This window comes from Phocoena sinus, chromosome 1 (assembly GCF_008692025.1).
Source record: "Phocoena sinus isolate mPhoSin1 chromosome 1, mPhoSin1.pri, whole genome shotgun sequence".
In the NCBI taxonomy this organism is placed as follows: Eukaryota; Metazoa; Chordata; class Mammalia; order Artiodactyla; family Phocoenidae; genus Phocoena; species Phocoena sinus.
In genome coordinates, this window is record NC_045763.1 from 57867566 (window position 1) to 57880462 (window position 12897).

At 37.6% G+C, this 12897-nt stretch overlaps 1 protein-coding gene across 12 annotated transcripts in view; it reads left to right on the plus strand.

Annotated features, from left to right (window-relative positions):
• Positions 1-12897, plus strand: part of SGIP1 (SH3GL interacting endocytic adaptor 1) — a 218285-nt gene that overhangs the window by 134725 nt on the left and 70663 nt on the right. For 10 of the 12 annotated variants that reach the window (XM_032611983.1, XM_032612043.1, XM_032611953.1 and 7 more), the window contains 5 exons: positions 3952-3976; positions 4943-4994; positions 6319-6404; positions 9413-9505; positions 10907-10981. In XM_032611983.1, the coding sequence (XP_032467874.1) occupies positions 3952-3976; positions 4943-4994; positions 6319-6404; positions 9413-9505; positions 10907-10981 (331 nt within the window). Of the gene's footprint in view, positions 1-674; positions 687-3951; positions 3977-4942; positions 4995-6318; positions 6405-9412; positions 9506-10906; positions 10982-12897 lie in introns of all 12 variants that reach the window. The other 2 variants (XM_032612050.1, XM_032611963.1) reach the window with 2 other exon arrangements.

Genomic DNA, 12897 nt, shown 5'->3' on the forward strand with positions numbered 1-12897 from the left:
GCTGGACAATTTTCATCATTCGCACCTGTGCTTGTCAGGAGCTCCTTATCTTCCCCACCACATTCTACCCATTGGGTGAGGCTGCCCAAATCACACCAGGCCAAGAACATATACTTTAAAAAAGTCCTCATCCGCACTCATTCCACAGAACACTAAAGAGAAGAGCTAGGCAAAGAAGAGGTGTCTCTAATCCTGCTCTCTGATTTTTGGAGGCTCCGATTAAAGCTTGAATTATGTGGGAAATGCATCGTGTCTATGATGTTTGCTAACACCCTTTTGTGTGGGGAAACAGTTTTCTCTGTACTACCCAGTTTCTAAAACTCCCCTCCTCAAACAATATGAAGAAAAACTCTGTATGACAAGACATTTAAATCTATCAGTAAAATTTTCTTGTATGTTTCTGCTTTGTCTGTATGTACACATAACTGAAACCAGTACATCCTCATTAGCAAAGCTATATTATGCAATGGATAGATTCTCCTTAAGGTTCTCCAAAACCTCATTATGGTTTAAATAAGCCACAAACACAATGACTGCCTGTCTTCCTTTGGCCTGATTACCTGGAGTGTGTGTTTAGTTAGCTGTTTATGAAATCTTCTATTACCCAAGCCTGTTGACTGATCCATCATTCTCTGACTAGGTGTCTGTTCTCTCTTCCTTTTTGCTGATCACAGAGGCGCAGCCCGGTAAGAATCCTCAACATTTTTACCTTAAACATGTATAGAGATAATTCTTGCCTAGGCAAGGTGGCCAGGTTGGCTTCTTGTTAAATTTATGATAACCCAGTATGAACGAGGCAGATGAATTAGGTTTAGTGGCTGAAAGTCTCTGGTCTTATATGTGTCAAGAGCATGTTTTAGGATCATCAGAGCAATTTTCCATAACAAATTAAACTAATACATAGGTACCCCAACTCCTAGTGCTAAATGTAAAAAGTGTGGTGTGTGTGTGTGTGTGTGTGTGTGTGTGTGTACAAGGGCTGGAGATTGTCCAGAAATCACCATAGAAATGTATAGCAAGGTGATAATAAAGAATAAGAAAACTGTAAGGCAAGTAAGGAAAGAATTTGTAAACCACATTGTTTTTAAGCCTGAATTTAACATAAGTCCCTGGACCATAACTCAGATTGTTCAGTGTACTGATATACAGTCATACACAATCATAATTTCTATCTTGGGAGGAAGAGCCGTACTTTCAAGTCAATCTTTCTAGGCTGTCACATATATATTTCATCACTGAAGGCAAATCAGTATTAGTTTGCATTGCTCAAAGTAAATCTGTTATTTTCCTCCGTGTGATAACATTGAGGCAACAAGAAGAAGAGACTTTGCTATGTTTGAAATGACCCGGACCTGCCCAGTCAGTCCCTTGAGAGAGGAAATGGAACTGAAACAATGCTGTCAGAAAGTAGGCCTATGCCAATTTGATCAGTCAATTACTACTTGAGACAAATACTCTGCACCAGCTGACAAGCTGTGGTTCTCTGTTTAATCCACGTAGTTGATGATCAAAGATAACACCTACAGGGACTATGTGGCTGATTCCAATCCAGCAGTGGGGTCACAGCTCAGATTATGACAAGTTACTCCTTTTTTAAAAAAAAGAAAAAGAGGGAATTAACTAAGGCAAAATGCAGGAAGTCTATTCACAGTCTGCCTATAAGGACAGTCCTTGAAAGGAAGAAAATGTGGTCACTTGGGGAGGAGAAGGTTTCAGGATTCAATAGGCTTTTTTCCTGAATGTGCTTTATGTGGTCGACATCACCTTAACCTTGTTCTAGAGTTGTCCTGTTTCGACAGCAAGGCCATCGAAATCTGTATGCCAGATCATGGGACAACGGGACTTTCTTTTCTGTTGCTAATGGTTTCCTGCTTATTGTTTGAACATCTGTTCCTTTCTAAATTGATATGATTTTATTCTTTCTAATTTCTAAACAACGGTTTTCTTGCATATTTCTGCCATGTCTTTCTTCCTCTTCACTGATGATTGTTCATTCATACGGAATATTTAATAAAATATCACAGAGGCTTCTTGTCTAGTGCCTCTCAACAATAAACATCTATCAAATGAATTGATACACCAGGAAATGATGAATACCAATGAACACCAAAAAAGCTTTGTATCTTTCTTGGTTTCATGAATATTACATTATAAATAAAGGGGTAAGACAGAGACCAAAAGGTCTTCAATACAGCTTCTGGGGTCCCCTAACTCCTGAATTTCAGGTCTCACTATACTAGGTAGGTCCTATTCCCTCAGTGTCAACCTCGTGATTGACTACTTGGACCTAACGCCTCCACCTGATCTCTTCCTTCAGACTTTATTAATAAAAATCTGACAATCTGAGGCTCTCCAACCTAGAAAAACATTTTAACTCCATTTAAACAATTTGTTCTCTTATTATTTTGTCTACAGAGTCTTATTTTCCAAAAGCCAACCCACATCAAAACTCCTATAATGACCATAACTGATTTAAATGATCATATTTGTTTTAAATATTTATTAATTTAAATGAACATGTTAACTTACACATACTGATTTAAAGTGTTTATCTATTAAAATAAATAAAATATTTATTAAAAAGTTTTTACTAATAATGTATAATAATCTCTATATAGCACATACATGCAAGTCACTAAAAAACATCTAGTGGATCTTATTCAGTCTGAAACTGCTCCTCTATTGTAAATGAGTTCAAAATGAGACAAAATTCTGATAAATCCTTAGGAAAGAGGGAAAGAATCCTCTTATAGTTCTGTTACAGAGGTGCTACGTCTTGTCCTGAGTTGTTTGTTATCATTTGAGAGAAGAAAACATCTGTGACCACCATGTTGAGCCTTCACCAAAGTAGGAAAGTAGAAAAAAATGTGTTTGATTATCACCCACCAAACTCATAGTCATACCCTTTTGAAAACTTTATTATACTTTATATTATATTATATTATATTATATTATAGTAATGTAAACTATATTATATTATAGTTTTATATTATATAAAACTATATTATACTATATTATATATACTATATTATACTTTATTATACTTTATTATACTTCCACTTCCCCAACCTGAACTCTGCCCCTGTCATTCTCCTAAGGAGGCCCTGCCAAGCCATGTCCCATCTTATGAGGCCACGCTTCTAGTGGTCTGCTTTTCTGGAAGCATCACATGCTAAGGACCTTTCACAGCAGTTTTGAATCAAAACTTGAATCAATCTTCTGTTGTCAAAATAATTTTCTCCTAGGGCCTTATAAATCTGAAAATGACCTTCTCAGATTATTCCTGACAGGGAAATTGTCATTTCTATAGAATCACAGCACCTTGACACCCAATTGATAGGTTGGTGCCCCCATGGCAGGCAAGTGAAAGAAATTGGGGTAGGAAGGGCCGATGGGAAAGAATGGAATTCTCTGGTTCCCTGAATAGAACAGCCCACTCAGTGGTAATACCTTCAAGTTTTCCTTCTTTTTAACATTTTCCACATGTATCTTTAAAAATTGCATTCGTAACTAATGACTGTTTCTACAAGCAACTTAGGGACCCCATCTGATAAGAGCAGAGAGTACTCCTCATACAGTCTGTAATTTTTAAACATTAAACATAAGTTAAACATGGATTTACTTTCTTGACTGCTAGATTTCAAGGGTTTTTTTTTAATAGACTATTCAATATTTGCTTTAATTTACCAAATCTACCCAGGTAAGGGTTTTCTTCTGGTTTGGAAGACTTATTGTTTACTCTCTTTCCTCTCTGTAATCTTTGAATAAAATGAAAAATTGATTTATATGTGTGTGTCTACAATTTCCAACTTGAATGCAATTCTGAGAAAAAATTCATTTTTCCCCAACTGCATTTCTTTGAGTTCAGTTTAATTGAAATGACAGAAATATACATATTGTACATAACATATATGTGGTCTTAAACCTTATAGTGTCTATTTCTAATTCTAGGGTGCAATTAAAAGGAACTTATCCAGTAAGTATATCTTAGCTACCAGAAATAGAGTACGATTTAAAAGAAGGAACAGTTCCTTGGATCTTGGAGCATATATACATTTGACTTATACACTCTTGGGCTTATTTTTAAGGCTTACAAATGTCTTACTCTTACAGCAAAGAAATCTTGTAATGATAAAAGAAATCTTGTAATGATAAAAGGGCTCTCTGGGTTCTGAATGACTAATGTTTAGATCCTGAAAGTGAATATGTTTTGGGGTAAACATTGCTATTTTCTTCCTATATTTGTCAACTCTTACTGTATCATTTGACTTTAGAAATGAATTTAATCAAGTGTGTGTTTGCTTATTGGGGTAGGGAGAGGAGGAGGGCTGAAGGAACTGAAGGTAGATGCAACTTACCCATTTTTGTGTTATTTGATGTGAAAATCTTGGTAAACCAAAGCTATATGAAATAGGTTATAATATACATGTGGCATGATTTTCTTCTGCTGCATACAGCACGTTCTAGGAAATTTTAAATGAATGGTTCCTAGTTAAAGGTATAACATTTTCTTGGCATTTCAAGAAAAGAACAGGCAGAGAATGCTGGATTCATGCACTATGTACATATGGCCTGGCTTAGTATTCTCTTATGGTAATTGAAAAGCAGAACTGATCAAGGCAGCAGGCATTGAAAGAATGGTGTGCTATTCCACTAAGCTCTACAGTGTACACATCTTCCATTTGCTGGCTTATCATGGTAATTCCCTGGTTAACTAGTTTTATAAATGCCAAAGAAAATGCTACTACATATGCCTAATATATGGCTGTTGCATTGCCAGGGGAGAGGGTTTGTTTTCTGGGTTTGTTTTGCAAAGTTTTCACATGGAGTTGCTTATTGATGGGACTTAAATCTCTAAGTGTTTCCAAACATAGCTCATAAGACATAAAAGAAAAAAAATGGTAAAAATATGCCTAAAAATTCCCTTTGTCCTGTGCATCAGGTGAAGAAGTAGCGAGACCCAGGCGTTCCACACCAACTCCAGAACTCATAAGGTGAGCATGAAAAACACTAGTTGTGTTTTATGCAAGGCATCATGCACTGTTAACAATGAAACAAATCTCCTTTGGGCTAAAGTCTCAGCATCTAATAACAAAGGGCCTGCCCATATGTGTATGTCACAGCAGTTTCAAATATGTTATCATTTCTCCTAAGTGCAGCCTGAGGGAGATCTTTAGGAAAGTACTCTGTAGTCATCTAAAGTAACATCTATCAGAATATGGAGCCCCTCACTAATGAGAGGATTAAACGTCTACATGAAGACGTCATTTGGTGTCTGGAATGCTGATCTGAAATATGATTATATTGCCTTACAAAGAGTAGCCTGTTTAGCTGGCTACAATTTTGTGATACATTCTACCTGCCACACACCAAAGGAATCTTCTATTTTGTTTTTTGTTTTTGGCAAAGCATTGTGTTTTACACCGTGTAATCCTTGGGATAAGTAAGTATTGTGCACATAAGCAATGTTTCCCCCAAAGACTCCTATTTCTATCTAAAGGCTGGATCCTTTTAACTTTCCCTCCTTCTCTAACCCCTCCCCTCTCCTCTTCACCTCTTATCCCCCAACACACACAGAACTCATGAGGATCAATGAAGGGAATCAGGTCTGGGGAAGAAATGGAGATAATTATGCAGCTTTTCTTTAATAATCAGTTTAAGTAATAATTAGTAGAAAGGATGAGCATCTAACTTACTACCTGTCTTTCCCCCCTGATTTCTCAATGCTCTTCTTTTTCTAATGTGCAGTATTAAGGTATTAGGAAGTTATAATTAGTCAACTGTGTGGGGCGGTCAGGGGAGGATGGAAGTTAGAAGCTGGTAGACTCAGTTTCTTATTCAAACACAAACTTCCTGGTGGCTTGTTTCTTAGCTTCCCTGTGCCTGACTTTCACTAATCATAAACCCACATTAACTACAACACAGAGATGTGGTGAAGACAGATATAAATGGTTTTTGAGATCTTAAGAGAAGAAGGTACTTTTCAATAAACTGTTATCTTTAATAATCTCTTCTAGGTATAGAGACTCAGATGCTTTGAAAGAGTTTCTCTCTTCATCTTGTTTCTGTTGGACCAGCCCCTTGGGCCCCCGTTGAGAATGAGGGATCTTACCTCCTACTGATCCTTTTGTCCGTATACATTTGACCTCTTCATAAATATACTTTTTAGCCCCTCGGGAGCTTGAGTACATACATATATATGTACATAAGTGCACACACATACATCGGCCTTACCGTGGAAAATATTTGGAAGCTTTATATCTTTTTTAACATTAATATTTCCTTTCTCTATGTTTTGCTGTAATGTGTGTGATTCAGCAGAAAACCTCCAGATGACACCATGGCACTTGCTCCCCTCTTTGGCCCACCATTAGAATCAGCTTTTGATGAACAGAAGACAGAAGGTAGAAAAAACTCTGTATATCTATAGATTTGTTTTTCCTTTCAATAAAGTATAACTTACCTAGAGTAAATGTGTTTTGAGGCATGTTTGTAAGGTATCACCAGATCTTCATGTGAAAGGATAGTTCTGATCTAGGTGTGCTCTCAGCATGGGAATTTTGTTTGCAGACCTCTAGCATTTCAGGATTTGAAACTTTACTTCCAAGAGTAGCTAAGAGCTAACAAGTTCACTCTTCAAAAGAGGCCAATAAGAATTACTGCAAATCTCTACAACTCACTGGATGGGGAATAAGTGTTCTATTAACCAAACAGCCATTATTATGGAGCCAGACCTTCAAATTCCCCATCATAGTCACTGTCGTTGTGATATAGCCTCTTTGACCACATTTTCTCTCTTGTCGACCTCATCAGTGAAGGTGTCAATTGTCTTACTCACACAATAGACACTGTTTGCAGGTTCAAGACCCAGGAATGACCTTAAATCATTTAGCAACTTAGAAATAAAATGTTATGGGAGAAATATCATTTTGGCTGTTATTGTTGGGTTTACCTATTAAATATTTATTCCTAGAATTAAATATTTTAACTTTTAAACATTAACCATTTTTGGATGGCTGTGAGTAATGTATACCTTGCTGACATAAAAGAAACTCTTTATGAAAGGGATCTAATCTATTCCTAAAATGTATTTATGTCCAATGCATGGATCTCCAGCAGCTATATATTTGATAATATGGGATGTTTTTATAGAAATCATTTGATTTAAGACCCCTATGGTCATGTAATCAAAGAAAAAATCAAAAAAATCAAAGATGATTTTTCTAGGACCAATCGGTGAAGGAAATTAGATATAAGTGTTAAGGACAACAAGACTTGAAAGCATAGTAAGTAGGCTAAGATACAGTGACAAAGAGACTCCAAAGTACAGTGAATTAAACAAGATAGAATTTTATTTCTGTTTCATGTAAACAGCCTCGAAGTACAAAATGTAGGACTGGTTGGGTGGCTCTTCTATCCTCCGCATGTGGCCTTCATCTCTGGGTGCAAGGGGGCTGCTGCAGCTCTCACCATCAGAAGAAAGGGGGGCAGGGGAGGACCATGGAACTCACTGCCAATTCTTGTAAGAGCAAAACCTGGAAGAGACACACATCACTTCCAACCAGAACCCATCAGAAAGAATTTAGTGCCATATGGCCTGCTTAACTTTAACCGTAGAAGAAATGGAGAATGGATCCTGGGAGACAGCTAGCAGCCAGCCACAGCTGAATGTTTTTCAACAATGTAGTTAGCAAAGTGTATAAAGAACATCCCTAAATACTCCTTCAGTGATTTACATGTCTACAACTTAGAATCCATAAATAAAGGTGGCCCTGCAGTGAGGTTCTCAGTTATCTTATTAACCGATCTGTGATCAGTCTCACTTTTAATGACATAAAGTCATGTGTAGTGACTGAAGGTGGGGTTTGATTTGTTGCATTTGAATCTACCTATTAAAAAATCCCATAACATTATATAAACCTGATAGACAAAATAGAAAACAGTTCATAAAAATCAAAGTGGTGTCCCACACTGCATCTACAAAAAACCAAATGCTACATCACATCTTTGGAGAATGTGTGCTTTCATGTTAAAACAAAACAGAGCTAAGACCATCATTGAGGTTTGTGGTGGAGAGGAACTGAACTTGTCAATGAGCCTGTCTTGATTGTTCTTTAGGTGGTTTCAGCCCCTGGATTTCTGTAAAGTTCCAACATTTGCACCGAACATACTAGCTCTTCCAATATCTGCACCTACTTTTCTTATCTACTCACTCTTTCTTTATTGATTCTTCTATCACTAGTTTACAAAGCCTGAGAGGAAAGTAGATATTTTTGGAGTTAGGAATGCCCGCCTGGGATCAGATCTTAGCTCTGCTACTTTCACCATGTATGTCATTGAGCAAGTTGTTTAATCACTGTAATCTTTGGTTTCCTCAATATCAACCACATGGTGGTGAGGTGAGGACTAAAATATATCATAATAGCTACTGGCCTTGTGATAAGTGTTTTACATGTATTTTATATACATTATATTTATATACATTACCTCCTTTAATCCTTTTAGTAACTCTTTGAGATTGCTCTTATTATCCCTACACTGAAGGAAGGGAAGTTCAGAGGTTACACGAATTGCCCAAGGTCCTAGAGTAAGCATAGAGGCTGGATTCAAATCCACATCCAACTGACTTCCCAGCCTGTTTTACAACCTAATGAATTACCAGCAGTACTTACACAGACCCTGGCACATGATAGGTGCTGAGAAGAGCTAGTTCATTACATTGTTACCATGGCAACAACCAAAAAAAAGAAATATTAGATTCAGTGCCCTTAGGCCTAATACCTAACTGCCCTGATTTACTTTAGATGCCTAAGGACTTATTTATTTTTCTGGTTCTCTTAATATGTTCACCAAACATTTTTTGAATAATTTAATTTCTCTTTATGATACTGTAAAAGGATTGTTTAAAGACCCCGTAAGATGCTTTAAAGGTGGGAACCACTGTACAGAATTCAGGCATCTTCATTCTTGAAGCCTATTCATAGCAAACTTTAAATAAACCAACTTAAAACAAATGTCCATGGGAGTAATGCCTGGATTTTCAAGTGGGTGCCAGAAAGGAGCCAGTACATGTATTGACATTTAGAATGTCCTTAAGTGACCAACCAGGAAAAGAATGCAGACGCTCTGTTTTGCAAGTTTTTATTTAGCTATATGTGCACACACAGACACCCCCTGCGCGCGCACACACACACACACACACACACACACACACACACACACACACTGCTCCTTTGTCCATTCTCTGCTTGAAAAAAATGAGGAACAACGCATCTCTAAATTAATTTGCTAGGACTGAGGGAAGACAGAAGTAATTTTGTGAAACTCAACTTTAAATTGAAATTTTAAGTTCTAAACTCAGGACGTTTCTTTTTTGAACTCACCCTGGGAAATTTTCTTTTTATGTTTCCAGTTCTTTTAGATCAGCCTGAGATATGGGGTCCAGGCCAACCAATTAATCCAAGCACAGAGTCGCCAAAGTTAACAAGGCCTTTTCCCACTGGAAGTAAGTTATGTGTCTGCTCTGTCTGGAAAAATAAGTGACTCATTTTACTGTCTGCCTGCATAGTGAAATTAGGCAACCCTTACAAAGTCTACGTAAGCCACATTTGGACTGTTTAACATTAAGAAGAGATGTTATCCTGATAAGCTTTAGAGTTACAGGGACCTAGGACAGTTGGTTGAGACAGGAATAATAAAATAAATAAAGCAGAATAAGTAACTTGGAATCTATAGCTTCTTCTGACGTCCCACAGGCTCATTCATTCGTTCAATAGGTTTATGTAGGAGTGATAAGCAAGTGAACTAAAGACCCTGCTATTCTCCAGGCGTGGGCTAGCACACAACACAGAGGTAACCAAATCAGGTAAGGTCTCTGCTAGGCCTACAGAACAACTGAGGCTACAGAGAATAGAGAGGACACATTGAGAGGAAAGAGTGATAATTGGAGAACAAAAGAAATGATGCCATATGGTAGAGAGAAGCTGAGATAGGAGATCAGGGCAATTTCATCTCAAAGCAAAGAGAGCCATCATCTCCACTTATTCCAGAATGCCCCCAACCCTTACTCCAGGTGGCTGGGGAAAGAAGTCCTGAAGAAAAAAGTGAACTCATCAAATCTACCAAATATAGCAGTGAGAGGAAAACATACATTTAAAGAAAGAATAAGAAAACAGCGTACCTGTTGAAATTCTTAACTTTGGCCCACAAAGTGACAAGCCCAGTTCAGAAGGAGGAGTCTCTGGGTTGGGGCTATAATACAATACTTTTTCTATCTCATGGATTTTTTTTAGCTATAATTTCATCAAAGGAATCTGTTCATTCTTCCTTGATCCAAATCATTTTGCTTCAGTCTTTCAAAAATATACCCAAAATTTAAGACATATAACTTTGAGAAATCTTTCCAGACTCCATCCAAGCGATAATATCCTGACTCTATTAAAAACAAAACCTCCCCTGAGCCCCTACCCAAGCTGTTCTCATTGTCCTTGACCATACTCTGGACAGTAATTGCCTGTGACCATGATCTTCATTCATTCAGTAGTAAATTCCTTGAGGGCAGAGGCTCGTTGTAGTCAACCCCACGTCCTTCATTCCTAGTACAGGACATGGGACCTCATTGGTACTTGAGGCATATTGAAAAAAGGAACGAATGAATGAAATGACGGTGTTATTGTTGTTACTATCTGACTTTCTCTTGACAAATTCTTATCATAAAATGGAAGAATCTGAATGAGTCCTGCTTCAATCCCTTAGCTTTGAACTTTAAAGAAGATGGATTGTTAATGGCTATTCCTTTTCCAATAGCAGAAGTATGAGCGAAAGCCCCAATCCTGCCTACCTAGGGAATACTGTGTAACTTAGGGAGAGTGTGATCAGCAATGCTTGGCTTCTTATCTCCTGGCAGCACCTCCACCACTGCCTCCAAAACACGTACCAGCCACTCCACCCCGAACAGGCTCCCCCTTAACAACTGGACCAGGTAAGCTTTATTTTTTCTGCTCTGGGATGATGTAGCAATCAGCAGTGGCCCCGTACCTCAACATGCTCTTGATGTGTTGGAAGCTATAGGCTAGACTAAACATGAAACTGTTTGCGTTTAGTTTTATTGCCATTACATTTCACTATGTAGACTTCTTTTAAAGTAACACTCCCAGGTTTCACAAAAGGGTTCACTTTCCTAACTCATGTTTTCTCTGTATAATGTTGTCGAACAAAGGCCACATTTACTTGTGAGATGGAAGAAAACAAACTCAATATCAAAAGTCATTGTTCAATTGACATCTCACTTCATTGGATCTCACTGTAATGATTTACAAATTAAAAGGCATAATTTGTATTGTTCCAAGAACCAGTAAGTCTTTTTCTAGAATTAAAACTGTGTCGTCCACAATGATAATAGAATGGTTCCTGGGATATGCAACATACAGGTAAGCTTGGGTGGTGGGAATTTTTCCCAGTAGCTATTAAAGTATTTATTATCCCACGGCAAAGAGATGTGTAAGGATGATAAAATATGGCAAGGAATTGCTGCATGCCTTTAGACAGATAATTTCTAAGGCACACCTTTACTGTCTATTAAAATCAATGCTATGTATTCCTACAGTTTATAATCTACCTAGTCTTACTGGACTAGCAAGTCAAAAGCAGTAGTAGTGGGATTCCCTGCTGGCGCAGTGGTTGAGAGTCCGCCTGCCGATGCAGGGGACACGGGTTCGTGCCCCGGTCCGGGAAGATCCCACATGCCGTGGAGCAGCTGGGCCTGTGAGCCATGGCCGCTGAGCCTGTGCGTCCGGAGCCTGTGCTCCAAACGGGAGAGGCCACAATAGTGAGAGGCCCGCGTACTGCAAAAAAAAAAAAAAAGGCAATAGTAGTTATTTTATGTGCCTGGGTCCTTAGAATGCAGTTCTTCATCACCTTTGGAATTCTGTTGCAGCTTCATCCTTAGCTATTTATGCAGCCTGGTGAGTTTGATAGCTACAGAGTGAGGTATTTATCAACAAGAGCAAATGCAAGACATAGTCATTTATGAAATTTACATTGATTCAGACCCAACAGTCATCCAGAGTGTCACAGGTAAAGGTGTTTGCAAGTTCAAATCATTTTGGCCCCTTGGATTCCCATGAATGTGTTAGAGATAAATCTACCAGCAACAAAATTATAAATATTGTGGCCTATGCAAACTGCTATCCCATTTATCTGTAGCCTTGGAACCTTGAAGGTTAGCTCTTTTCAAATGTGAAATATGGAAATACTAATCTGGCTCTTATAGCTAGAAGGTTATTTAAAGGTAAAGTGGCTTCTGCTCATGCCTTGCAATTATATAGGTAACAATTTCTAATTTAAATAACCTAGGTTTAGTAAAAGGTACACTTTCTCACATTTTGAATGTTATCAAGTATTTCCTGCCAAGCTGTAGAAGATAGTTTTAATTTTTTCTCTTATTACTGATAAGAATTAAAAAGAATAGCTAATGCTAATACTTAAGCAAAACAGACTTTTTTGTTTTGCGACTTCAGATAGATATATATCAGTTATGCCTTTGATATTAACAGGTTAGACTTGAGAAAAGAAATTATAAAGATGTTTTTATAATTTTCTTCCCTATTAAACAGGTATGTATATAACAGTTCTAATAAGTAGTAAATGTATTCTCATTATCCTATGTGTGTGGTATGTGGAGTGTGTATATGTATGTTTGTAAATATTCATGTGGGGATATCTCTTTAAATAATCTTTGTGCTGTGTTTCTGGTGTGTTCAAGGTGGAGGCTATACAACTAATTATGATGTGATCATTTTTTTTAACTAACAGATATTGTCATTAGTTTCACGAAACATTTTCATTTAATATGCCAGAGTAGACAATCTTTATCAAATGAGGGTCATTTCCAGCTAT